The sequence below is a fragment of the Rhinolophus sinicus genome, linkage group LG02 (assembly GCF_036562045.2).
Source record: "Rhinolophus sinicus isolate RSC01 linkage group LG02, ASM3656204v1, whole genome shotgun sequence".
In the NCBI taxonomy this organism is placed as follows: domain Eukaryota; kingdom Metazoa; phylum Chordata; class Mammalia; order Chiroptera; family Rhinolophidae; genus Rhinolophus; species Rhinolophus sinicus.
This window is the reverse complement of record NC_133752.1, coordinates 190561811-190589124: the sequence shown is the minus strand read 5'-3', so window position 1 is coordinate 190589124 and position 27314 is coordinate 190561811. Positions and strand designations below refer to the sequence as shown.

The window sequence follows — 27314 nt, the reverse complement described above, 5'->3', positions numbered from 1 at the left end:
TGTCAGCCAGCCTCCACGATGTCTGAGGCTGCTTTCTTGTCTTATAAACTCAGTGTGCAGAAGGCTCTGGGGAACCTGCCACACTCTTTTCCTCGAGGGGTTGTCCTAAGTGTCACATGTCACCACATAGTTGTGCAGACACAGTGTGTGTGGGGTGGTGTCACAGAGTGATTCAAGGGGCAGGGACGCTTGTTGAGGGCACATGAGTTGGGGGGGTCTACATGGCCCATGCAGCCCAGAAGGTGATCTCAGAGCTCTAACGTTGGAGAACTATGTGACGGATCATTGGGTTAAGGTGTGTTGGCCACAGCCTAGACCCCAGAAGTTTCTTTTTAACTAGAATCTTAAATTGAGTGCTTTCTGTTTTTGGTGGTGGTGGGGGAAGTGCCACCCACCTTCTGGTGAGATTCTGGGGGTTCTGAAAGCCAGGCTTTGGCTTTGTGAGGGCGCAGGTGGGGTTCCCGGGTGACGCTCACCTGTGCGGTGCTGTGCTTCCCCCAGGCAGGCCCCCCTGGCATCCTGGCCCTGCTGGATGAGGAGTGCTGGTTCCCCAAAGCCACCGACAAGAGTTTTGTGGAGAAGGTGGTGCAGGAGCAGGGCACTCACCCCAAGTTCCAGAAGCCCAAGCAGCTGAAGGACAAAGCGGATTTCTGCATCATGCACTATGCTGGCAAGGTGAGGACAGCACACACAGGAAGGTACCAGCTGCACCTTCTTGGGAGACGTGGAGACGATGGGAAGACTGTGGGCCGGGCAGCCCCAGGGCTGGGGATAGAGGTGAAGTGTTTTTGCTCAAGGGGCTCATCTGAGAAGGTGCCAGGTGGCGATCGTCAGCATTCACACAACTCTCCCTCCTTGCAAAGCAGCATCACCCATTCCATCTCATTAGAAACTTGCAGCAATCCTGTTAGGTACTCAGACAGGTATAATGTTTGCATTGTTATTAGGTTCATTTTCCAGGTACAGCAGTGAGATGTGTGTTAAAGGCACAGGCTCTGGAGTTTGAATTACAGCCCTGCCACTGTGTGAATTTGGGCTAGTTACTTAACCTCGCTGAGCCTTAATTGCCTCATGTAGAAAATGGGGGTGACCACTCTGTACAAGATTACGTGTGTTCAGTTAGCGTTCAGCGCCCAGTGCTGGGCATAGGCCAGTGCTCTAGGCGGGGCCCGGCCACCCCCACACTACGACGTCATGGGCCCACTGGTCTTGATTGTCGGGGACTGTCGTGTGCGCTGAAGGATGTTCAGCAGCATCCTGGCTTCTACCCACGCGTGGTCAGTAGCACCGTCCCTAGTGTGACAGCCAGAAGTGTCTCTAGATGTGGCCAAATAGCTCTCGTGGTGGGGGGTAGGGGTGGGGTGGCACAGTTGCCCTGCTTGAGAGCCACCATCATAGGTAACAGCTTTGTTAGTGCCGAGGCTACCCAGCCACGAAAGAGCAGAACCCCCTCACACCCAACTGGCACACGTCTTTCAGTTTGCTTGGTACTGGGGCTTACACCTACCTGAGCAGGCGCAGCCTGAGTCTGGAGAGGTCCACGCTTAGACTAAAGCTGGTTTTCTCAGCAAGCTGTTCTCCTTGCATGAAGTATCTAACATACATGATTACGACATGAACGTGTGATCAGACGGGCCGAGCCACACGTGGTCGGCGCCCGCTGCTCCTGCATGTGGCCCCACACTGCCTGGCCTCCTACTGCGCTCCTCTGGTTCCTAGTGCTCCTGAAGCAACTCTTGATTATAAACTACCCATTAAACAAACAAACGGAAACCCCTGTTTCTATAGTTACCTAAGGTGATGCTCTCTGAGCCTACATCTGCACTTCTACCTGTGTTAGAGACGCACATGCGCAGAGACCTCACGAGGGCTTTGACTGCAGTGCTGTTTACAAGACAAAAGACAGGGCATAGCTGAAGCCCATGGTGGGGGGGGTCTGGACGATGAAGTGGCTGTGCGTATCCACACCTGGGCTGTGCTGCGGCAGCTGGAAGGACAAGCACCCTGGCTGTGCCCCAGTGGCCAGGATACCAGCTCTGGGGCTCTGTCGTCTCCCAGGAGGTAACTCTGCTTCTAGGAAAAAAAGCCGATGGCATGTATGTTGTCATTGATAGCAGGGCTCGTGAGGACCACTGGCCAGAGAACAGCAGTTCCCTCTGGGGCGTGGTGAGCGTTAGATGGAGGCCAGGGCACCTGCCACTCTGTTTGTATTGTTCTGGGGTCTTCGCAATAAAAATAATACATGCCCACTAGAGAAAACAGCCATCCTGAAAAGACAGAGCAAAAATTACTTGTCCTGTTATTAGAAAGAAATATCAATCACGTTTCGGTGTATGTCTTTCTAGGTTTTTTTCTTTACGTTCATATTACCGAAAAAACAACAGCGTTCTATTGTGTAGCTGGCCCGTAATTTTCTTAGTCCCCTGTTTGCTGGGCATTTGCACTGTTTTAAATGTTTTGCTGTCGACGTCACACCACAGAGGACATCATTTTGCCACTCCATTGCCCGTCACTCGTCACTTCCTTCTTAGGGATGGAAACCTGGGTCTTGAGGTGTTTGTGTTTTTTAACTTCTCCGCCTGTGGGGTCAGCTTGTCCTCCGAGAGGCTGTGAGCGCTTGTGTCCCCAGTGCAGCCTGTGATTTGGGATTCTGGCTCTTGCAGGTGGATTACAAAGCCGACGAGTGGCTGATGAAAAACATGGATCCCCTGAATGACAACATCGCCACGCTTCTGCACCAGTCCTCGGACAAGTTCGTCTCAGAGCTGTGGAAGGATGGTACGCCCTTTGCCCTCCGCCCTGGTCTCCCTGTGGCTGTGGCTGGGCCTCTCTCCACTTTGCAGCGGCCAGGCCACAAAACAAGGGGCCTGTCTCCACCTGACACAGGCTGGGGGATTTCCATCTGCTGTCGCTCCCACGACTGTGTCTCCTCAACCCGAAGGGGTGAGGCTGCCTTGAGTGTCCTTGAGCGTGCGTGTAGCCAGAGCTTCTCGGCTTTGTTGGCCACAGACAAGCCACAGCGCTTTCTACACATGGGAAGTCACAGGCAGCCCGAAGGCTGGCCGTCCGGGTTCCCGGCCCCATACGTCTGTACTCCCACCTCTCCTTGGTAGGCTGGTGGTGGCTTTTTCAGTTTCTGTCACTTTCTCCTCCTCCCTGCCTGGGTTTTGCTTTAACTTCTCTGTTGCAGAGGTGCAGAGCACTCAGAGAGCCTATTTCTATCAACGCTTTCCCATTCTTCACCTAGAACCAGGTGACTGGCCACCTGGGTGGCATCCCTTATGTGTGGTGCATCCAGGGCTGTGCGACAAACGCTTCTGCTGAGTTTTTCTTACCGCTGGCTCTTCCTGCCTGCCTGCCCCTTTCCTGGTCTGCCCCGGGCTTGTGGGCAAGCACCTCCCTGTCGGCCCATTGCACCCTCCTGTAGAAAACCAGGGAAATCAGGGGCTGTGTTTGGGTATTTGGGGACTTCACGTTATAGACTTTAAAAGGAAAACATTTGCTTGAAAACCCATATCCTCTTCAGAGCTCCACCTGCTAAAGGCGGCGTCTGACTGCTTCAGTGGCTGTGGGTGTCTCTGCATGAGGTTTACGTGCTAGCATGACGCTGTGGGCTTGCACGCCTGAAAGCTAAAATGGCATTGGTGTGTTCATTCAGCAAGCGCCTGCTCCTTGGGGGCTGGGCCTCCAGGGGCCAGGACAGGCTCACACGAGCACCAAGTTATTATGGGGCACATTTGACCTTCCTTCCAGCAAGCCGACCCCTTCACAAGCCACCCCCCACTCCCAGAAACCTTTGGTGGCCTGTAAATGGGCCCTGGGTGCAGAAGGTCAGAAACGCCCCCTGTTTTCATTGGTTCATCGGGTCCATCCTCACTCCCAGCTTCTGTCTTAAACATCTGTCCTTTTTGCGGTCTTCAAATAAGTTATCGAGATCGGGCCACAAAGGAGTAGGAAACAGACTGTCAACAGAATTCTTAGTCTTTACATCCAGCAGTGGAAGTCTTCAAATTCAGTGTCGGCTCCCACTTAAAACTGACCTTAAATCACTGTCTGCTTTGGGTTTGTTTTTTTTTGTTTTTGCCTTGGAGGAAGCAGTTCGTTTTATTGCTCTGGGTGTGAGCTGCGCTTGGAAGGTTGGTTTAGATCAGGGGTGTCAAAACTGCCGCCCGCAGGGCCAACTGGGCTCCGCAATCCATTGTTAATTGGCCTGCAGCAAATTCCAAAAATATATTTAGTTTACTTAAATAAACCAGGTGAGGCAATACGTACTTCACCTCTAGTGAGTGGCCTGGCTGTTTGTGTATTTTACCACATATGGCCCTTGGTAAAAAACGTTGAAAAAAGTTTGACACCCCTGGTTTAGATGATAAAGACCTGTGAGTGAGGAGACAAAGCGAGACACAGGGCGTGAGGGGTCCTCAGACCCTGAAATAGTCACGGTTGGTTAGGGGTTCTTTTGAACACTCTGACACCTGCACGTGCTGCTCTGGGTCCCTGGCTTAGAGCTCCGCCTGGGGCATCTCAGGAGAGGGGCTCATCAGTCCTGGACACGATGGCAAAGTAGCTTTCGCTCTCTGGCCTTCTGACTCCTAGCCCCACGCTCTCAGGGGAAGGGCAGTGTGAAGTCAGGATACGAGGTTTTCTTTTAACGGTGACCGTAGACCCACAAGATTCTGTAAGAGAAGTTTTAACACCTCCTCAGAGCCAGGCTGGCGGACTAGCAAGGCTCACTGTTCCAGAATACAGTAGCTTCTCTGTGTCTCTTTGGGAATAAGAGCTTCCCAAGTGCGCTGAAGATAGATGATGTGAACATAGCCCGAGGACCGCTCCCCGGGAGACACCTGCCTTAGCGGCTTTGCAGCCTTTCCCCTTCCTGCTTCCTGCTCTCAAGGTCAAGTGTCTCAGCATCTGGAGATGACAGTGTGGACTCTAAGCAGAAAGGGTCCTGCTGTTTCGTCGTCTCACGTCTTTTTCTGTCCCGATGTCTGTCTCTTTCCTGTCCTGCCGCCCCGCCGGGAGTGCCGGGTATTCACATGCTCTTCCTTGGTGTCCGCAGTGGATCGCATCATTGGCCTGGACCAGGTGGCCGGCATGTCGGAGACAGCGCTGCCCGGGGCCTTTAAGACGCGGAAGGGCATGTTCCGCACGGTGGGGCAGCTGTACAAGGAGCAGCTGGCCAAGCTCATGGCCACGCTCAGGAACACCAACCCCAACTTCGTTCGCTGTATCATCCCCAACCACGAGAAGAAGGTGCGTCCACTCGGGCACTGGGCATGGGCAGGGCACACGTGCGGCGTTCGGCCCTTATCTGTCCCCGGCAGCAGCAGTTCCTCCCCCACAGCACCCAGAGCGCCCTCAGTGCAGTGCCTCTGCAGGCCGGCTGCAGGCACTCCTGGGAGAGGCTACATTTGTAGCCCGCATTTCCACTTGGTTACACTGTCTCATGGCCTCTCCCAGAACCTGCAGGTGTAACGCCTGTGGGCTGCAATGAGTGCCAGGAGCTTTTGCCCTGTTGAGTCCAAAGGGACCCACCCAGCCTTTCTCACAGAATTCCTAGGCACAGAAGCAAGACCACACACGTGTGTTTTCTCCTCCAGGCTGGCAAACTGGATCCCCACCTGGTGCTGGACCAGCTGCGCTGCAATGGGGTCCTCGAGGGCATTCGGATCTGCCGGCAGGGCTTCCCCAACCGGGTGGTCTTCCAGGAGTTTCGCCAGAGGTGAGCGGGGCCTCAGCCCGCCTGTCTCGGCACAGGGTCCTCCGGTGAGGGAGCCGTTTCCTCAGCCATGTCCCGCGGACATCTGGCCAGCTCCACCCACGTTCCTTCCATGCTCCACCCGCTACGTGAGATGGGACTCCCCCCTTTTGTTACTGAAGCGAAGTCGTCTTGTTGACTTTCACGCTTAGTGAGCGCGGGGCCTGGGGCCACCTGCTATAGTTAGAGGAGCTGTGAAAAGCAACTCCCCGAAGATCAGCCAGAGACTTGGGTATTGGAGGCGCTTTACAGAAATGGAAGTCACAGAACACTGCAGCTCTGCCCCACCTCATGGTGTTTTCATTACTTCACGATGCTTTCCACGTGGTTTATTTGCTATAAGCTTCAGTTGAACTTTTACTACCGTGGTGAGCACTGCAGCTCTTTGCCATGTGTACAGAGAGGAAGATTAGTGAGTGCCGCTCCTATTTGCCTAAGGACTGGTTAGTGTCAGTTGCCATCATGACTCAGCCTCTATTTCTTGGACCATCCCGTTTACTAACATAACAGTTACCCGTGTTACCTCAGGGAAGAGTGGCCCTCCGGGGTTACAGACGCTGATACTGGGCAGTTAGCAGTTAGAAAGCCCAACCTAAAGCTCACCGCTGAGTGAGTGAAGTAATCCAGTGTGAGCTTCCATTTGCTTTTTGGAAAACACCAAACCTTCCTGGTGTCATTCAGCCTAAGAAAAGAGCAGGTTGAGATATGCTGAATGTCTCATTTCCTTAGGCTTTGTGAAAGGAATCCCACGTCTGCTGCACTGTAGGGATGGTCCTTTCTCACGTATATTCCCGGCCATGTGGAATTGAAGCAAGGGGTGAATTGACCCAGCTTCCCTTTTTTTCCTCAGATATGAGATCCTGACACCAAATTCCATCCCTAAGGGCTTCATGGATGGGAAGCAGGCGTGTGTGCTCATGGTGAGTTGAGCTCCCTCTGTGTGGGAGGACGTTTGGCTGGTGCACGCCCACTGGATGGGTGCCCTGTGTGTCAGCTGACGCCCGTGCTCTGTTGGCTGTCCACTGCTTTGGTTCTGATGCTGCCAGGTGTCCTGAGTGGCAGCCCCCTTGGCCCTCGGACAGTGAGGGGTGGTGCGTGGGACCAGGGTGGTGTGGAGACGAGAGCTGCGGCGTGGCAGAGCTCTGACGTGAGACAGTCCATTCCTTTTGGGGCACACTCTCCTACTTTCTTGCTCACCTTCCCAATATTCACACCCAGTGTGATTGGCAGGGCAGCTCGCAGCCAGGGCAGCAAGCCCAGAGCACCGCGACTGGCCTGAAGCCGCCAGGGTCCACACTTTCGGGCCTTTCGTCTCACTCTTCCTCCTTCCCTGGAGCAGTGCGCACTGGCAGTGAGCGCGCTGAACTCTGCTTAATGAAGAAAGACCCCGCGGTAGCTCAGCCGCCAAGCGGGGGCTGTACCCGCCCTGTCGTTTTCTACTTTGTAGCCATCCTCTTTCTGATGGGTCCAGCGTTAGCAGCCACTGCTTTTGCTTTTCCCTGCATTTTTTCCAAAGAAGATGGGGGAGACGATAGGCTGGGGGATGGGAGGCTGGTGGGAGGAAAGAGAAAAGGGAAGAAAAATTCAACACTTGTGTGCAAAGCACTGAATTAAGTGATAGGGAGAATGAGGCCAGGAAAACAGAGGGAGAAGACACACACAGGTCCCTGCTCTCTGACACTCACTAGCTGATGGGAAAGAAGGCATGGTGGACGGGGGGCGTGCCTCCCGCTGGTGTCCGGGCCACACTTTCTCTAGGAGACTTGGTTGGTTGCTGGCCAGTGAAGGGTGTCCCTCCTTAAGACACAGGCAGTTCCTCTTCTCTCCCCACTGTGCATGGAAGATGGGACGCGTCCTGGGGCTCATTGTGCAGGGAGGGGAGATGCCCACGTTGGCTTCACCTCTCCTGGTTTTCACTTCTCCTCCCCGGGCCTCATCCAGGACTGCCAGAGCCATTTATGGTCACCAAGGGTCCCCAGATCCCACTTACCCTAGTCAAGGCTCCACCTTTTTGGAGCTTGTCCTAAAATCCCTTCTCTCCCAGGCTGACAGACCCTTGCCGGTGGGCTCCACAGGAGGGCCTCGTTACTGTTCTGAAATTTCTCACCGATCACAATGGCGGCTGAACTGTACTCAGTGCTCATTGCCGCCTGAGCCTATGCTCGGCACTTCCGCACTCTCCCGTTGCCTTCCCAGACCTCTACTATAGTATGATTTGCTTTGTTAACGTTTTCCAGTTAAAGCAGTCCCATTTTATAGCCGAAGAAACGTGGGCTCAGAGGTTAAGGCCGGGATCACCTCATTAGTGTTTGCTCCGGGCCTGGCCTGCTCTGCAGTGTGTGCTGCTCTCAGTGACGACGACAATGACGCTTAGCTGCCTTTGGCTGGAGGGTGGTGGCTGGGCGTTTGAAGCGCATAACTACAGAGTGCAGAGGTGGGAGGCAGAAGAAAGAGGAGGACCTTTGAGTTCCCTTTAATCCTGAGGTCCTGTGTTTCTCCTCGATTCGGACTTGTCACCCTGCCTCGTGCTGGAACCTGCCTGCCCCTCTTCCTAGCTAAGGCAGGCTCTTGGTGTTGGTCGAGGGCTGCGGGGTGGCACACAACAAACGGCCTGCTCTCCCCTGTCTAGATCAAAGCTTTGGAGCTTGACAGCAACCTGTACCGCATCGGCCAGAGCAAGGTCTTCTTCCGGGCTGGCGTGCTGGCCCACCTGGAGGAGGAGCGGGACCTGAAGATCACTGACGTCATCATCGGGTTCCAGGCCTGCTGCAGGGGCTACCTGGCCAGAAAGTGAGTTCCTGGAGATGCCAGCCTCCACCCAGCCTGGCCCGCACTCAGGGCCTCCCGAGCTCTGCTGGTACAGAAGGGCACTTAGGAAGCTGTGGCCTTGGTCGCCCTAATGCCAGGCAGGTGTCTGCCCGAGGGAAGCCCACACGGCTCCCTGCCCTCCTGCTTCCTGGATTTCTGCTTGATGTGTAAAGTGACCACGTGGACAGGTGACTGTGCTTGTATTTGCCTGCCCTGAAAGCTCCTGTGCACTGATACTCCTTGCTGTGTCCCTTGTGTGGGGAGCCTAGCTGTCCTCATAGTACCCCAAGTTCCCAGGAGCAGCTTCTTTGGTAGTCAGGGGCTCACCTGCTGCAGGACAGTGGGTGTGGCAGCTGCACATCAGTCCTTGGAGCCCCTGTGACTGCGCTCAAGCTTTGGGGGTGGCCTGAGGGTGGGAAACTGAAGTCAGGAGATGGATTGAATGACCAGCGATCACGCCTGCCTCGGATCTGTAGTTAGTGCACAAGGGGCTTTCAGCCCGTGAGCTCAAGTGCTCCTCAGTGAAGGAGGGTTGTCTGGTGACCTGGGTCCTTATCACCCTCTGCCAGGTCACCCATGGGACTCAACCCCAAGGCCAGCCTCTTTCCCTACACCTCTGTCTTGAGGGGCCCCAGGCAGGGGTTGTCTCTCAGGAAAAGCTTCGGGGAATGAGGGCAGGACTGACGGGTTTGAAATCTGCTGTCCCCTGGCCTGAGTGCTGACCGTGTCCCTCTTCGCAGGGCCTTTGCCAAGCGGCAGCAGCAGCTGACAGCCATGAAGGTCCTGCAGAGGAACTGCGCCGCCTACCTCAAGCTGCGGAACTGGCAGTGGTGGCGACTCTTCACCAAGGTAGGTCCTGGAAGGGCCCTCCCTCACCATAGCCCGGCTGGAGCTCTGCCAGCTGCCGTCGTGCCAGAGAGCACGAGCAGGCCTCACGCTGGCCTCCATGCAGGACTCATGCCCCCTGGGCGGGGCACATTGCCTCCTGCCCTGGGCCTAGCAGCGTGAGCCCGGGATTGTCCTGCCCTATGGGGTCGAGAGGCACGTGAGCTGTGGCTTTTGTCCGCTGTGGATGGCCATCCATGGCCTGCTGTTGGGCTGGGCTAGAGTGGCTCAAACAGCAGCTTCCAAGATGTAAAAGCCTTGCCTGCTACTTCTCACATGTCATGGGGCGCTGCTACCCCCCACCCCTGGGCCACCATGCACAGCCAGTTAGAATCCTTGCACACAACTAGACAGGTCCTTTCTAGCTTAAAAGAACCCCTTTATTATTGAAGTTGTCTGCTTTTGTCTATAATAGTTTGTGGTAATTGTGAAAAGTTAGGCTTAACAAAAAGCATAAAGGAGAAAATAAAAATTCACCCGTAATCTCTTCAACCCCGAGCCAACATCAATATTGAATAGCTGTTTCAATATTTATTCCTGCTGTCTTCTTTTTAAACTCCCTGTAAGTCTCTGCTATGTAAACTATATACATTCTTACATAGCTGAGCTCTGACTTGTATAAACAGTCTTGTATTTTGCATTTTCTATTTAAAATTCTTCATGAGCATCATTAAAAAAAAAGCATACTGTTTCCTAGAAACGTTTCATAATTTCTCTGGCTACTTTCCCAGTGATGGGTCTTTTTCTGAGTCCTAATTTTTCTCTATGATAATGCTGTCATGAACATGCATGCAGATATAGAAGGTCAGAAACCTGGGGCATACAGCATCAAATTGATTTTCAGAAAGATTGTACCCGTTTGCACCCCACAGCGTGCCTAGTTACCCCTCATTCATAAACTCACGCTTCCACAGGTGAGGGGACAGCTTCATGACTGTTGGCTGGGACATACATCTTCAGCTGAGTGTCTCTGTCTCCATCTCCTCTCCTAGGTCAAGCCGCTGCTGCAGGTGAGCCGGCAGGAGGAGGAGATGATGGCCAAGGAGGAGGAGTTGGTGAAAGTCCGAGAGAAGCAGCTGGCTGCTGAGAACAGGCTCACAGAGATGGAGACGCTCCAGTCCCAGGTGCGTGTGGACTCAGTCTTAGTGCGGCCGCTCCAGTGCTGCCACCTGCTGGCCACTTGTAGGCGAGGCACGTTTGGAGTTGAAGGAGCAATTCTACTGTAGAAAAATGGTTAATTTCTCTGTAGACTTCATTCAGGTTGTGTGATGTAGGGAGGCCTCCCGATGGGTTGGGAAGCTCATCCTGTTGGGTTCAAGGCCTCTCTGAGCCGGTTTCCTAGGGTTCTTGGTGTACAGCTCATGCAAAAGTGGTAAAGGATAAAGGACGTGATGTTTAGAAAGTGTCTCCTAGAGCTGACGCACTCTCGAGATGGAAACTGCTCTTGTCAGCCTGGTCCTCTCCCTCCGGAAGCCAGAGCTAGAGAACGTCTGTCCTGGAGTGGCTTGAGCAGGTGGCAAGGAGATTGCGTTTTCCACATGTTCTTTGCAGCTCATGGCAGAGAAGTTACAGCTGCAGGAGCAGCTCCAGGCGGAAACAGAACTGTGTGCCGAGGCCGAGGAGCTCCGGGCCCGCCTGACCGCCAAGAAGCAGGAGCTGGAAGAGATTTGCCATGACCTTGAGGCCAGGGTGGAAGAGGAGGAGGAGCGCTGCCAGCACCTGCAGGCGGAGAAGAAGAAGATGCAGCAGAACATCCAGGTAACCCCCTCCCTCCCCTCCGGAGAACGGGGCAGGGCTGGACGCCAGTCACGGGGTGCAGGGACGGGGTGCAGGGACGGGGTGCGACGAGGAGCCGGAGCTGGAGAGAACACAGCCAGGGAAGTGCCGTGGGAGGTGTGCTCTTCAGCACCTGCCCCACTGGGGAGCCGCGGGATGCTCTCTGTGGGGCGCTTGCGTCTCACACGTGTGTGTCAGAACTCCTGCGCTCTGCCCAGGTGAGCACCGAGGCCAGCTTACTGTCCCTCCCTCGGTCTTGCTCCAGCTGGCCTGAGGAGCGGGGACAGTCAGCTGTGCCCTCTGCTCACGTCATCGCTGGCAGGAAGTTTGCCAAAGGAAGCACCTCAGAACAAGCGACTACATGTTTGGACCAGGGTTCTTGTCCACACACCCCTGTTTTGTCGTTTTTTTTGCGGGAAACGAGTAAACTCGTCATATCGCCTCTAGTTGGAACCGGCAAAAATTTTGCAAAGTAAATAAATAGAGACCTTTTTTAAACTAAAACACTGAAAGTTTCATAGAAAAATATCAAATAGATCGAAAGATATGAATATTTTACGGAAAGTCTAATTTTGGCGAGAAAATGTCAAAAAAGCCCCGCGTTACGACGCAATTTGGTGGGAAAATGCCCGCTTACAAAGTGTTAAATGTGGGACCCCACGAATACGGGTTGGGCCCCTTCTCGGCCACGCGGCTGCGCTGGTTGGGCCTGCGCTCCTCACGGTCTCCATCTCGGTGGTAGGAGCTGGAGGAGCAGCTGGAGGAGGAGGAGAGCGCCCGCCAGAAGCTGCAGCTGGAGAAGGTGACCACCGAGGCCAAGCTGAAGAAGCTGGAAGAAGACCAAATCATCATGGAAGACCAGAACTGCAAACTGGCCAAGGTGAGGCCTTCGGCGTGCGGAGATGTGGGCTGTGGAGAGCAGGCCGTGCGTCTTCCCACGTCTCCTGACTGCAGCCCTGTGGCTTCTGCTCCCTAGTGGTGTCTTCTTCCTGGGTGTCTCGTGGCCTCGGGGCTCCGGGGCCGTGCGTGAGGGGATGTTTCTCATCACTGAGTGGGGCCTGAGGGAAAGGTTTGATATTTCTCCTGAGTAAAAAGCTCTTCACAAGCTTTTGAGACCCGAGACTTGGTAGAGCTGAACCATCACGTATCAGTCACCGCTCGGATTTGGGGATCTTGGTGGCTTGGTGTTAAGGTGGGGGGCTGCAGCCGCAAGGTAGTGACTCTTTCTTCTGAGAACCAGGTTGGCTCCCTGTCAGCTAAGTGAGCAGATGAAAGCTGGGAGCTGTGCTCAGAGACAAGGAAGGGCAGGGTCAGAACGCCGCCCTTGATCCCCCGAGGGAAGGGGGTCGGGTTGAAGTGGCAGGATGTCTGCTCGGAAACTAACTCAGGGAGGGAGCCGCTCACGCTGAGTGACGGCGTGTATTTATTATGGATGCTATGTGGTCGCTGTTGTGGGGGGGTCCCTACTGAGATTAGGATTCTAGTGGTGGCCACACAATATAGTCAGTGAGGAGAGCAGCCTGGGGCACTTCAGGGGCGTGAGGAGGTCACAGCCGACTGGGTGGGCGAGACGGGCGTGGAGAAGGTGGTACCTTCATGCCTGAATTCCCTCACCAACATTAGCCGCTACCTGGAAGCCTTTCTTACCTGAGCCCAGAGGGGTAACAGGTCCAGGGGGCTTGGGTACTTACATTTATACAACAGGGAAGTTTATCCAGCTATCTCGGGAGCTAGTGACCTTCCAAAGGGACTCCTTTGATCCACGAAGTCCTACTGAATCAAGTATTTAAGGCCTTGTCCCTCCAATCCTGAATTTCTGGGGGATTCATACTTTAAAGAGAGCTGAAGTGTTTGCTCAGCTGACCTAAGCTCTGACCACCCTCCCCTCACCCCCAGGAGAAAAAGCTGTTGGAAGACAGGATAGCTGAGTTCACCACCAACCTCACGGAAGAGGAGGAGAAATCAAAGAGCCTTGCCAAGCTCAAGAACAAACACGAGGCCATGATCACTGACCTGGAGGGTAAGAGGGTGATGGGAGCCGGGGCGTCCACTGCAGGGCCAGCCTGGGTCTCGCTGTCAGGAGCGGGAGCGCCAGGCGGGTTTCTCGCTCGCTCTGCACGGGCGAGGCGCGGGGTCTGCACAGCCAGCTGCCGTCTCGGACCTAGGGTTCAGCACCTGGTCCCTATGGGGCTCTGGGCCGCTGTGAGGTTGGGGAGGTTCCCCCAAGTGAGGAGCGTTCAGGGAATGGCTCTGGCTTTTCTCGGCTGTCGTGCACCATACATTTCACAAGCTTTTGAGACTTCCTAAGAGGTTCTAGGTTGACCCCCAGCTCTGCCACTTACTAGCTGTGTCATCTGGTACCTTTTACTTCACCTCCATGAGCTTTGGTTTCTCTTATCTCTACGGGGACACAGTGAAAGGGTATTTGTGAGGACTACACTATATAATGCACATGGATACACGGTGCGTACTGGAAAATTCTAGACTGATATTGTGAGAGGTCATTGCTTACTTGGGGCATGGTGACAGATCGTGTCTTCGTCTCCCTGTGCCCTGGGGATCATCGGTGATGGTGAGGGCAGGGTAGACAGACAGGTCTGTGGTTGTCTGTGGACCCCTTGCTCCTGCCCCTGAGAGGAGGGGACCAAGTGGGGGTAGGGGAATTCCCGGAGCTCTGAGCTCCTGCCAGAAATCACTGCCCCCTCTGCGGAGACGTGGGACCCTGGTGTGTCCAGGGCACTTGTTGACGCCCAGTGGATGTTGGGCTGAAATGATGCAGGCTGACAGCCAGGGAGATTCTCCCAGCTTGGTTTCATGGCCCCGCTGGGCCCCTCACATTTGTGTGGGATGAGGTGAGTCAGGTCGTCAAGGGGAATGGAGGTCCCGATAGAGATCTCCTCCCACAGACTTGTTTCCTCACCTGAAAGACTCTATCACCCAAGAGATTTAGGAGTGGCACGCCCACTGGACTGGCACACATGAATTTTGACACTAGCAAGGCTTAACAGATATAGAACAATCAGAACACAACACACACACATATACACACACACTCTCAAACACACACGTTCTCTCTCACACACACACACACACACTCTGTCTCCCTCTCACACACATACACACATATTCACACACATTCTCTCACACATTCTCTCTCTCTCTCTCACACACACACACACACACACACACACACACTGCTGGTGGGAGTGTATACTGGCAGACGACTTCGGAAAACGATCTGGCTTCGCCCTCTGAAGTTGAAGCTTTGTGTGCCTACGACCCAGTGCTCTTATCCCATCTCCAGTGGGAGTCGTGGGCAAGAACTCTCACAGCGGCCTGGTTCGTGATGGGACACAATGAACACAACCAAAATACCCGTCAGTTATAGAGTAGAAGATAAATCCACTGTTCATACAGTGGAATGCCAGACAGACGTCCAAAGGGATCAATTGCAGTGACACTTGTTAAATCTCAAGATCATATTGAGTGACAAAGGCAAGACAAGGAATGAAAGTCACTAACTTTCTGAGCGCGAGCTGTGGCCCAGGCACTGGTCTGAGTCCTTTCAGTTACTAACTCATGTGAGGCTCACCACCACCTGAGGAAGTAGGTTGTCTTTTATCCTTGTGATTCGGATGAGGCACAGAAAGGGTAAGGAGATGACCTAAGGGACGTCATAACAGGAATTGTACAGCCCACAGGACCCTTACCCCAAACTACCGACTGCCTGTAGGTTCATATTCACGCAAAACTAGACGTATTTTTTAGGGACACAGATACAATACAGCCTTAAAGGAAAACGAGGGAATTATAAACACAAACTTCAGGAAAGTGGTTCCCCTGATGGGAAGGTCAGCAGGTGGAAAGACAGGAACCAGGTAGCTCACTGGTGGGTGATGTTCTTTTCCTTCATCCAGGAGTTGGTGTGAGTGTCTGTATTGGGAGTCTTTAAACTTCACATGTTTTAGAATAAATACGCAGTATTTGTGTAAGAATGAAAAACAAAGACAGCAAAGTCGATGACGCCTGAGGCTCAGTTGGCTTCTCCCCATCCGTCCTTCTCAGAACGCCTCCGGAGAGAGGAGAAGCAGCGTCAGGAGCTGGAGAAGACGCGCCGGAAGCTGGAGGGAGACTCCACGGACCTCAACGACCAGATCGCTGAGCTCCAGGCTCAGATCGCCGAGCTCAAGATGCAGCTGGCCAAGAAGGAGGAGGAGCTCCAGGCTGCCCTGGCCAGGTGAGGTCCAAGCATCAGCCTGCCGACAGGTGGCCAGTGCCAGCGTTTCCTGACACTTCCTGCCATGGTTCTTGGTGCATCAGTGAGCTGGGAGCGTTCGCTCTGCTGTTGTCTTAGAAGCCATTTCACAGCAAAACATTTCCTGCCCACTAAAAGCACAGTCTAAGGCTTTGTCATTTGTGTGTAATCCCCAAAAAGTCATCCCCAGTATTACCCAACCATAAAAATCCTTTCTTTCCCTTTTTTAATTTACTGGCCACTGGCATGCCTTTTTTTTTTCTTTTCTTTTCTTTTATTTTTATAGACTTTATTTCTTAGAGCAGTTTTAGGTTCACAGCAAAATTGAGCAGAGTATGAGGAATTCCAATAAACCTCCCCTCCAGCCCCCCCCAGCCCCCCCCACTATCAGCATGTGCACCAGAGCGATACATTTGTTACAGCTGACGAACTGCATTGATACATCATCACCCCAAATCTGTGACACATTTGTATTTGTATTTTGTTGCAGTCTCATGGACTGTAGCACTTTATTTCCTTTCTGTTTGTTTAACATTTGAGCTCCTTTTCATGTTTAAAGCACTGAATTTTAATTTGGAAAGTGAAATGATTCCTGTATGAGGTCTGCCAATTGTCAAAGTGGTATTGCCCTTAAATCTGTACGCCTCAGACGTTATATTTGCTGAGTGAAGCTCCTAGGGCCATGGCTGTGACTACCAGAAGTGGCTTTGGCTGCACCTCTCTAAAAGCTTTAATGAGAACTCTGTTCCTTGAAGATGAGATGGCCTCATCCTGATGTTGTTGGTTTCTTTGACAGAGTGGAGGAAGAAGCCACCCAAAAGAACATGGCCCTAAAGAAGATCCGCGAGCTGGAATCTCAGATCTCTGAACTCCAGGAAGACCTGGAGTCTGAGCGTGCTTCTCGGAATAAAGCTGAGAAGCAGAAGCGGGACCTCGGGGAAGAGCTGGAGGCTCTGAAAACAGAGTTGGAGGACACCCTGGATTCCACAGCTGCCCAGCAGGAGCTCAGGTGTGCCGCGGGGCCAACTGGCTGAGTCAGACAGGGAAAAGGAGGCCGTAGCCTGGAAAGCATGGGTCCTTGGTGTCTGCACGCCCACCGTGGCCTTATTATCATGTACCAGAAGGCATGAAAGCTGAAGGGTCCTCAGCATCTTCTCTCTATTGAGTAGAAGACCTATTGAAAAACCTGGTTTGGGTGAGACAGGATGGGCTTTAAAGGTATAAGGGTACAGAAGCCGCTCCAAAGGAGGGTCTTCGAGCCTGGGCTATAGGATGGATAGCTGAGGAGCGAGGCCCACAGGCAGAAAAACTGCCTGGGCGGCCAGTGTCTCTGCAGGCAGGGACGAGCCCCAGGGGAGCATCACTCCAGGGTCCCTGGCCTCCATTGTGAGGATGTTTCTCTCCAGGTCCAAACGTGAACAAGAAGTGAACATCCTGAAGAAGACCCTTGAGGATGAGGCTAAGACCCACGAGGCCCAGATCCAGGAGATGAGGCAGAAGCACTCACAGGCTGTGGAGGAGCTGGCTGAGCAGCTGGAGCAGACAAAGCGGGTGCGTGGGCTTCCCCCAGAAACGGGCTCCGTGACTGCGGCTGGAGGGGCTGTGCTGCTTTCAGGAGAGGGTCCCTCCTGGAGACCAGCTGCCAATCCCGCTGAGCTGAGTGGCTCCGGCACCAGGTTGCCTGGCTCGGAGTCCAGCTCCAGCCCTTAGCAGCCGTGTGACTTGGGCAAGTACAAAGCTCTGTGCCTCGGTTTCCCCATCTGTAAAGGAGGTTAATGCCAGGTCTGTCTTACATGTTTATGTGAGAATTGGAGTTGATGACATGTAAAGCACTTAAATAGTAAGGGCTCAGTAAGTTCAAGTACAAGTATTATTCTATTCAACAACCTGCCAGGCCAGAAAGCTTCAAGGAATTAGAGTGACCCTGAAACTGAGTTTCAGAGGGCCTGAGGGTCCCCTTTCGGAAGGCTGGGTCCTCTAGAACATCCCAACAAGTGGTCAGCTGGAGTCTTCCTGGGAAACCCTGGGGATATTAGTTCCCCCAGCTGGTTTCTCTGCCAGGCAGCTGACGCCCGGGCACTTCTTTAACAGGACACATCCTGCCTCTTGCTCCCAGCTCACAGCCACTCTTGGCGGCAGCCCAAGAGGTCAAAGGCTCTTCCGTGTGGCAACCTGTAAAATATTTTTGCGCACCTATCTTCCTTAAACTTCCACCTGGTTCTGCACAGGATGCAGCCTTTCTTTATCCTTTAGTTGTTTTTACCCAACATGCCTTTGCATTCACGCGGGTTCTGGTTTACCTTGCCCATGACCTGTGGGCATCTCGGTGCAGACTAGAATGGGGCTGTCCCCTTTATTCCGTAAACTCCACTTTACTCTTTTGGAAGAGCATTATGTTAGTACTTTTGAATATCAAATTTCAAAGAGGCTTTACTGGCTGTCCAACAGTAATTACAATTTTCCTCATCCTAGAATATTAGCACTAGAATCAAACATCAGCAATGACGTTGGGCACTTGAACGTTCCCTCTACCCATGAGGGAGGCTGGGCCGGGGTTGTGTGAGAGGTAGGGAAACTGTGGTCCTCAGAGGTGAGGACACGTGCTGGGCGTCACGTACCCGTTAGGTGATGAGGGCAGATCAGGCCAGGGCTCTTGCTGGCACCTTGTCCCCTGAACGTGAACAGTTTCTGGATCTGGACCCAGTGGTTCTTCCAGGAATGTTAGAACAACCAGCCTCACGTCAGGGCACAGGTTCCCCTTTTCATGTCTTCGCTTCCCTCCCTACCAGGTAAAAGCCAACCTTGAGAAGGCTAAGCAGACCCTGGAGAATGAGCGAGGGGAACTGGCCAACGAGGTGAAGGCCCTGCTGCAGGGCAAAGGGGACTCAGAGCACAAGCGGAAGAAAGTGGAGGCCCAGCTGCAGGAGCTGCAGGTGAAGTTCACCGAGGGAGAGCGAGTGCGCACGGAGCTGGCCGACAAGGTCACCAAGCTGCAGGTGAGTCCTCCCTCGCGACCCGGGCCTGGGCGGTGGTCCCTTCGCAGCTCTTCTTCAGTCTTGGCCCACATCTCCAGGGCTCCTGCTCTCTTGCTTCACTGGTTCCGCAGCAAGGCTGCTGGGTTCAGCCTGTGACTCGGGTCCAGCTTTGCCTAAAAGCGCCAAGGTGGCGTCAGAGCCATCATGGTCGAGCTTGTGGGCTTTTGTCCTTCCCGTCCTTGTGCAGGTCGAGCTGGACAACGTGACAGGTCTTCTCACCCAGTCTGACAGCAAGTCCAGCAAGCTCACCAAGGACTTCTCCACGCTGGAGTCCCAGCTGCAGGACACACAGGTAAGCGCAGCGGGCGTCCCTGCCGCTGAACGTCTCCTGGGAGGGAGGACTCTGTGCCCACACAGTAGCAGCTGCCAGAGCTCTGATGTCCCGTCCTCCCCTGCATCCACGGGGTCTCAGTCCTGCTGGCTCACCACCAGGTCTTTACCAGCTGCTCCCTCCTGCCAAGGGTGTGGGGACCGTGAGGCTCTGACGCCACCCTCCTGAGCCTTATACCCTCTCGTCCTCGGTGTAGGAGCTGCTGCAGGAGGAGAACCGGCAGAAGCTGAGCCTGAGCACCAAGCTGAAGCAGATGGAAGATGAGAAGAACTCTTTCAAGGAGCAGCTGGAGGAGGAAGAGGAGGCCAAACGGAACCTGGAGAAGCAGATAGCCACCCTCCAGGCCCAGGTTCGGTGCTGGCTCCCCCACGAGACCCCCCGCGCTTCCCAATGGCTCCGGGAAACTGGTTGGATTCTGTAGGCGGGGGCGGGCCCCACCCAGACACAGACACCTGAGGCATAGCCCTGCCCACTGAGTGCCCTGCCTCGGAGCCGGGGGAGGTCTCCTGTACTCTCCAGCCCAGGGCTCTTATCCCCGAGTCCCCAGGTAGACCTCCGGGATCCATGAACTTGGAGGGAGGAGACAGAACATCTTGCTTTTCCCCAGTGTCAAGCTGCCATCTAGCATGTCGTTCCTTATGACTGGCGGCAACAAGCCTTGGCAGTCGCGGTGCTTGTGGTCTTGTTCACTAGAAATCACCGGTCACCATGTCCCAGCCATGGCAGGGCTTTGGGAATGTCATTAGGAGGCTGCTATGTGATGTGCTGGTAAAGAAGCACATGGGTTACTGATCCACAGCTTTAAAAAATACTTGACAATTTTCCTATACTGGCTTTCCTGGCAGTCCTATATGTTTTGTCTTGTCACATCAGAAGGTCGTTATGAGAAGGAGTCCATGGTCTGCTCTAGATTGTCACTGGATCATGGCCAAAAATAGATCAAGAGCCCTGTTCTGACTTCTGTCTTGGGACTTAAATGTTCCGGACCAGAGGGTCTGCCCCAAGTCAGGACGGGCTGGGTTTGCTCTGTGGTCTGGGCCGGAGTGGGCAGCATGTGCGCGTGGTGGCAGGAGGGGCTGTGGGATGGACCCTGTGGTCCTGCCTCCAGCAGACAATTCCCCAGAGGGCACTGGCTCTGCTGCCTGGGACCAGGTGACGAGGATGCTCCCCCCTCTGGGCCTCGGTCTTTGTAAATGAGAGGCCTGGTGTAGGGCACGATGGAGAGGCCCCCCAAAGTTGCCCTGTGGCGTCGGCCTTCTCCTGGGCTCCATGCACTGGGCAGGCGCCCTCTGCAGAAACTCCATTTTCCTCGCCCTGGTGGAAGAAGGAAGGCTCCATCACTGGGTTGGCTCCCTGGCCCTCTGTTCATGGGGTAGCGGCCCAGGCACAGGTGTGTTACCTGAACCTTCTTGGGTGTCTCCTGACTCCTTGTTCCTGCCCAGGTGACCGACATGAAGAAGAAGATGGAGGATGGCGTGGGGTGCCTGGAGACTGCTGAGGAAACCAAGAGGAAGCTCCAGAAGGACCTGGAAGGGCTGAGCCAGCGCCATGAGGAGAAGGTGGCCGCCTACGACAAGTTGGAGAAGACCAAGACGCGGCTGCAGCAGGAGCTGGACGACCTGCTCGTGGACCTGGACCACCAGCGGCAGAGTGTCTCCAACCTGGAGAAGAAGCAGAAGAAGTTTGACCAGGTGTGTGCCGTCGGCGGCTCGTTCCCCTTATTTCCTCTTCTGCAAACACCACAGCGTCAGGCCAAGGCCGCTTACAACCAGCGAACCCTGGGATCCCATCATTTCCTCGCTCGGGGGAGACCCTAAGCGGTTTCTGGTTTGTTGATAGGCCTGACAAGAAAGTGCTCCAGCATCTTCTTTAGGGGCGACTTTCCCCTTTCTGGTTTCTCATATTGTTCCCATTTTCTATGATGAACTGATGTGGCTGCTATTTAGAATTTTTATTCATGTGCTCATACCTCTTGCTCATTCTAAACGATCTGAGGCAGCTTACAGAGGCATAGGTGGTGGGCTGGGAATGAAAAGTGGAATACATCACACCAGCCCCGGGCTGCCCGCCGCCCGTGGGTGTGGATGAAGGTGTATAGGGCTCAGCCACACTCCTTCCTTCGCTGTCACCTCTGGCTGTTTTCATGCTGTCAGAGCAGAATCGATTAGTTCCTATATAGACGCGGCCTGCAAAGTCTAAAGCACTTACTTTCTGGCCCTTTAAGAAATAGGTCCATGGAATAAATAAGGGATTGGGGCAAAGGGAATGGGAAGGTGAGAACATAAGACCTGGTGAGGGTGGGTCCACACAGAGAGTGGAGACCAGAGGAATTAAATTCACATCCTTAAAGGAGGACACAGGTGGGCTTTGGGCTTCTAACGTGCCAACGTCACATTCTTTTCAAGGTAAATGCGAACCAGTTGTTAGGAGAACCAGAGCCTTTCCTGTGGGTTCTCATGGAATGGGCGCTGTGTGAAATAAAGAATCCTTATTAAGTGATAAAAATGAGAGACTTTAAAGCATGGTTGCAGAGGCAACCTCTCCCCTTGTCCAGTTGTGAGGACACACGCTGGACAGCACATGTCCCCCCTGGAATCGGCTGGGTCCCCTGGGCAGTGGCCTTGTGCTTGGTTTTCTTGGTCCCCCCACCCCCCCCAGCCCTTCAGAACCAGCACCTGGGGACCTTCATTGCTCAGGGAGTCTGGGTCCAGACACATTGTCAGCCTGAGGTCAGCAGGCTCTCAGCTCTTGCTGGAGCCTGTTGCCCGAGCCTTACGGTGCCCACCTCTTTCCCAGCTCCTGGCTGAGGAGAAGACCATCTCCGCCAAGTATGCAGAGGAGCGCGACCGGGCTGAGGCAGAGGCCCGCGAGAAGGAGACCAAGGCGCTGTCACTCGCCCGAGCCCTGGAGGAGGCCATAGAGCAGAAGGCAGAGCTGGAGAGGGTCAACAAGCAGTTCCGCACAGAGATGGAGGACCTCATGAGCTCCAAGGACGACGTGGGCAAGAGTGTGAGTACCGGGCGGGGCTGAGGGGACAGCGCAGGATTAGCGGGTGCACAGGCGCTGAGGCCGGGACCTCGGGGACCTGTGGTCCTTTCGCTCCTGACTCGGGTTCCCGCGGGCGGCAGGTCCACGAGCTGGAGAAATCCAAGCGGGCCTTGGAGCAGCAGGTGGAGGAGATGAAGACGCAGCTCGAGGAGCTGGAGGACGAGCTGCAGGCCACCGAGGACGCTAAGCTGCGGCTGGAGGTGAACCTACAGGCCATGAAGGCCCAGTTCGAGCGGGACCTGCAGGGCCGGGATGAGCAGAGCGAGGAGAAGAAGAAGCAGCTGGTCCGACAGGTGCGTGTGGCGCCCGCTCCTCCTGGGCAGAGCCCGGCAGGGACCCTGATTTCCGGCAGGCTTCCTTTCTCTCTCTTCTCTACCTGGATTATAGAAGCCTCCTTGACCATTCTTTCCATGTCCTTACGTTCCAGTCCTCTGTCCTGGGGGGGGGGTCAGTGACTCTGTTAGGGTTTTTATGGTCAGTATTTCTCACTGGCCCCTGGAGGCCCCAGGGATCCCACAGGACTGTGCCAAGCCCACCTGGGCTCAGAACTGGAGGTGGGTCTGTGTGAGTCCAGCCTCTTGAACTGTGGGCGTCTCCCCAGGTGCGGGAGATGGAGGCAGAGCTGGAGGACGAGAGAAAGCAGCGCTCATTGGCAGTGGCCGCTCGGAAGAAGCTGGAGATGGACCTCAAGGACCTGGAGGCCCACATTGACTCGGCCAACAAGAACCGAGACGAAGCCATCAAACAGCTGCGGAAGCTGCAGGTGAGGTCAGGCCGGACCAAACTGGATCTGGCCGCACTCGGTGGGGCTGGGACACTAGTGGGATGGCCGGTGAATGCTGGCAATTGCCTCCTTCCCCTCTCTTGTCTTGGGTGTCCTTAGCCCCATCTCACAGATGGAGAATCAGAGGCCCAGAGGCTGAGTGGAAAAAAGTCTGAAAGCACACTTGCAGGAAAATGAGTGCTTTTAAGTACATTAAACAAAGACAGGTCTAAACCTAGCTGTGTAGTGGAGTTACGGAAGATAGTCATGTAGTGGCAGATTTCTAGAACACACTGGGTACGGCCCCGCACTGACCCAGGCCAGCCTAATGGCTGATGAGGAAAGAAGGTTGGAGCTGGTGCTTCAAAGGGGTGGGGACACGACTTGGGAAGTTTTCACCTCACCAGTAATTAAAGAATAACAAATTAAAAACAACTCTGAGATGCCACATCACACCCAGCACTAGCGGCAACAAGAACAAATTCAAATCCCTGTGGTTGCCAAGGTCAAAGGGCACAGATGCCTGGTGCTGGTGGCAGCTCTCCCAGTACCATCTGGCTGAGCCCAACAAATCTCACCCTTTGACACGGGGAATCCCAGCTTGGAATTTTTCTGCAAGAGAAAAAAGAAGCTATTTGACAAAGATCTTTAGGATTGTAACAGTGGCAGGAGAATAACAAAGGAAATGTGTCCTGCCGTGTAGTCGGGGCTGACCTGGCACAGTAGCCGGTGTCGGGAACGGTGCCAGGGCACCAGATTCAAGTCAACAGGGAGCTGTAGAAAGTACAAAACACACGCAGCGTGGGCTGATATGTACACGGTGACCGACACTGCCGAGAGAATGCTTTGTAGATCCCAATGGTCAAAAAAGGGTAAAACTGGTGTAAGATACAGAGACATTTTGTCCTTAGTGACTATTTTGCCCTTTTAGTGAAGCTGGTAAGCCATGCCATTGGGTGAAAAGCAACCACAAGTTCCAGTTGGCGCTTGTCCCTGTCAGGGGTGGGAGGGCAGATGGTGGGGCAGGTGGGACTCGGGTGGCCGCTGGGGTGGTGGTGCCAAGCGTGTCCTCTCCGCCCCCAGGCCCAGATGAAGGACTACATGCGTGAGCTGGACGACACGCGTGCGTCCCGTGAGGAGATCCTCGCCCAGGCCAAGGAGAACGAGAAGAAACTGAAGAGCATGGAGGCCGAGATGATGCAGCTGCAGGAGGTGGGCGGGGCCGAGCGGCGTCAGGGTGGCCGCCCTCTGGCCAGCAGGTGGCAACTCAGGGCCTCCAGCTGGCCAGCCTGAGCTCCCGGGCAGGGCTGAAAACAAAGTACCAAACTGCAGGAATGAGTGGAGGTGGTTTTTATGAAAGACTTCCCTGCAGGGTTTCATTAAGGAGCAAGGCTCCCTGGTGTGATGAAAACAAGTGTGTGAATTAAATTGTCACCATTTGGGGCCAGCTCCTGGCATGAAATGAAGCTCTTTGGTAATCACCACCTCCTGCTGTGAACTGCCTCCTGGTGAGGAGGGTCCTTCCCGGGACAAGTGCACAGTCCCCTTGGCCGCCTTGTCTGTCAGCCACGAGGCACCTGGAAGCCTTCCCAGGACCTGCTCCTAGCTGGGCCAGACATCCAGACACGTCCTCGTCGCTCTTGCCTGACTGGCCGTGCTCTCCTGCCTGGGCTTGGGGGTGATCCCTCCCTCCACGGTCACATGTGGTCTCTGTCTAGCCGCCCTCACCCAAGGGTGAAGCCTCTCTCCTCCACTTGGCTTTCAGAGACCTCGCACCCTGGTCCTAACTCACATCGCTAAGTCCTCCTGACATCTGGTCTACCTGGGACGTAGAGGGACCAGCTTGCCCTGTTAGGGCAGGACAGTTTCTTATTTATCTCTACATCCCCAGCCAGGCCTGGTTCTTAGCACTTAGATATGGGGGCTTTGTAAACATGAGGTGCCTAAGCTGTGACCTCAGTGGGAGGAATCAGCCCTGTGAGCCAGAGGGGCTCATGAGAAAGGGCTTCATGGAAGAGGCAGGCCCAGGAAGCAGTCAGAAGAGAAGGCCAGGGGCTTGGGGAGGCTGGCAGTGCACAGGACCAGGAATGGAAGAGGTGGGCTGCCAGGGCTTGTGGGCTGCCCCAGAGGGTCACACGTTGGGCTCTCCCGGCAGGAACTGGCAGCTGCTGAGCGTGCCAAGCGCCAGGCCCAGCAGGAGCGGGACGAACTGGCTGACGAGATCGCCAATAGCAGCGGCAAAGGGTGAGTGAGCCACGCACTGGCACCTTCAGCGGCGGAAGGTGGGTGTCAGGGTAGGGGCACCCCACCTCTGGGACAGGCCCCTTCTTTCTCACTCCTCCCTGACCTCGCCCAGAGCCCTGGCGTTGGAGGAGAAGCGCCGCCTGGAGGCCCGCATTGCCCAGCTGGAGGAAGAGCTGGAGGAGGAGCAGGGCAACACAGAGCTGGTGAACGACAGACTGAAGAAGGCCAACCTGCAGGTGGGTGGGCTCAGCCCCCCGGGCATCCCCTCGGCAGCAGGCTAGGCCGCGGGAGCTGAGTGCACACTCGGCAACGCCAGCTGCTCCCTGGTTGCTTAGGGGAGGATGCCCTGGCACCTTCCAACGGGTAGCGCCCTGTTTCTGGGAGGGCCTAGGGGTTGGACCCCAGTACCTGGAGTTATAGGGTCTCTGTGGTCCGGCTGTCCCACCTCTGTTGCCATCTGGGCCCCAGCGTTCCTCTTGGTCACCAGCCCTTCTTCCCATAGATCGACCAGATCAACACCGACCTGAACCTGGAACGCAGCCACGCCCAGAAGAACGAGAATGCGCGGCAGCAGCTAGAGCGCCAGAACAAGGAGCTCAAGGTCAAGCTGCAGGAGATGGAGGGCACTGTCAAGTCCAAGTACAAGGCCTCCATCACGGCCCTGGAGGCCAAGATCGCACAGCTGGAGGAGCAACTGGACAACGAGACCAAGTAGGTGCCCCTCGCCTGTCACCTGGCAGGGTCCAGAGGCCCCTCTGCGGTCCTGTCCCTGAGTCCCGTCAGGAACCAGCTTTCTGTCCCCTGAGTCCCAGAAGCTGTTTCCCCTCATCCTGACTGGCTCGCCTCCATTTCACTGGGGCCTAGTAGAGTTCATGTAGGAGCCCACTGCCGACCTCTGCAGTTGGGCTTTTGGTGACGGTGTCGGAGGGCTGCATCAGAGAGAGGTGGGGGTTCCCCTCCACCTGGGCAGACAGTCTGTGGGCTCAGCAAGACAGACTTCTTTGGAGGTGATGGGGGGGGGTCACACTGCGCCCCAAATTTTCCCATTTCCCAGCTGCACATATGCTCTTTGAGATTTGTCATTTCCCTTCCCTGAGCCCATTTCCCCATCTGTGAAATGGGGCTGATCACAGTGGCTCCCAGAAGACACAGAGCTCATGGTGGGTGTTGAGTAAAGAGGGTCTGTCTGCCTCAGCATCAAGACACCCCTGTGGGGGAAATGGCAGCAAAGCCCCGGGAATGGATGGCCCGGCTTGCGGTGTGTCAGCCAGACCCTCTGAAGGAGGCTGATGCCCTGAGCCGCCGTGTGTGTGCCTCACAGGGAGCGCCAGGCGGCCTGCAAGCAGGTGCGTCGGGCCGAGAAGAAGCTAAAGGACGTGCTGCTGCAGGTGGATGATGAGCGCAGGAACGCCGAGCAGTTCAAGGACCAGGTGTGTGTGCGGGCGGCGCAGCGCGGCCCCAGGGCTGGCCAGGGGCCGGGTGGGCCCCTCTCGCCCAGAGCCCCTAACCAGGGCCACTGGCCACGCATCTCTGCAGGCCGACAAGGCGTCCACTCGCCTGAAGCAGCTCAAGCGGCAGCTGGAGGAGGCGGAAGAGGAGGCCCAGCGGGCCAACGCCTCGCGCCGGAAGCTGCAGCGCGAGCTGGAGGACGCCACAGAAACCGCCGATGCCATGAACCGCGAGGTCAGCTCCCTCAAGAACAAGCTCAGGTGAGCCCGGCCTCCCCGCCCCTTCCCGCAGTGATTTCTCTGTGAACAGTTAGTTTGTCCCGAAAACCCCCATTCCAGAGACTGGGCTCCTGTGAAGTTGCTTGCGTTCTCAAGTAGATGCCAAGGAGCAGAGAGCTCATGGCGGGAAAGTGCCCCTCAGGGAGCCGCTGCCCCTCGGGGTCTTCTTACCTCCAGGGCTGGAGCCCACCCAGCCTTGTGAATGAACCCTCAGCCCCAGGGACTTTATTCCGCCCACCTGAAAAGTGTTCACAAGGCTGCTGCAAGCAGATGAGAGCACCTCGGTGCTGGGTGTTTTCAGCGGGAAGGTGCTGAGGCAGCCTGCTGGCTTCCCCGGCCCCAAATCCGTGCCTACTGAACGCTTGGGAGCTGCTGACATCTTAGGGTGCCTGTGGGGGAGCGAGCGGGCTTCTTTGCATTTCTCAAGGGCAAGATAACACTTCAGAAGCATTCAGTGGCTGAGGCAGAGGGTGTGTTTCTCCAAAATTCTCATTTCTTACCTGCTTTTCATGGCAATCCCATTTTAAAGCTGGAAATCAGCAAAAGCAGACGTTCTAGTCAGGGTGTAATATCAGTTTTCTTACGTGTGATGGGAAGAAGAAAACTCTGTGGAAACAGTTGTTCATGTCTGACTTGGTTTCACCTGTTTCGTACTAAGTCTGAGCGCAGGGTGGCATTTTGCAG

At 55.0% G+C, this 27314-nt stretch overlaps 1 protein-coding gene across 1 annotated transcript in view; it reads left to right on the top strand.

Moving 5' to 3' along the window:
- Positions 1 to 27314, top strand: part of MYH9 (myosin heavy chain 9) — an 89495-nt gene that overhangs the window by 60401 nt on the left and 1780 nt on the right. Inside the window, exons 14-40 of the mRNA XM_019713438.2 lie at positions 502 to 675; positions 2664 to 2778; positions 5060 to 5253; positions 5601 to 5722; positions 6609 to 6678; positions 8388 to 8548; positions 9307 to 9415; positions 10444 to 10575; positions 11003 to 11209; positions 11970 to 12107; positions 13124 to 13247; positions 15293 to 15464; positions 16279 to 16491; positions 16889 to 17033; positions 18272 to 18478; positions 18705 to 18809; positions 19045 to 19197; positions 20291 to 20539; positions 21645 to 21857; positions 21977 to 22189; positions 22498 to 22659; positions 23743 to 23871; positions 24815 to 24903; positions 25016 to 25139; positions 25406 to 25614; positions 26225 to 26333; positions 26440 to 26612. Coding sequence (XP_019568997.1) covers positions 502 to 675; positions 2664 to 2778; positions 5060 to 5253; positions 5601 to 5722; positions 6609 to 6678; positions 8388 to 8548; positions 9307 to 9415; positions 10444 to 10575; positions 11003 to 11209; positions 11970 to 12107; positions 13124 to 13247; positions 15293 to 15464; positions 16279 to 16491; positions 16889 to 17033; positions 18272 to 18478; positions 18705 to 18809; positions 19045 to 19197; positions 20291 to 20539; positions 21645 to 21857; positions 21977 to 22189; positions 22498 to 22659; positions 23743 to 23871; positions 24815 to 24903; positions 25016 to 25139; positions 25406 to 25614; positions 26225 to 26333; positions 26440 to 26612 — 4211 coding nt within the window. The remainder of the gene's footprint in view (positions 1 to 501; positions 676 to 2663; positions 2779 to 5059; positions 5254 to 5600; positions 5723 to 6608; positions 6679 to 8387; positions 8549 to 9306; positions 9416 to 10443; positions 10576 to 11002; positions 11210 to 11969; positions 12108 to 13123; positions 13248 to 15292; positions 15465 to 16278; positions 16492 to 16888; positions 17034 to 18271; positions 18479 to 18704; positions 18810 to 19044; positions 19198 to 20290; positions 20540 to 21644; positions 21858 to 21976; positions 22190 to 22497; positions 22660 to 23742; positions 23872 to 24814; positions 24904 to 25015; positions 25140 to 25405; positions 25615 to 26224; positions 26334 to 26439; positions 26613 to 27314) is intronic.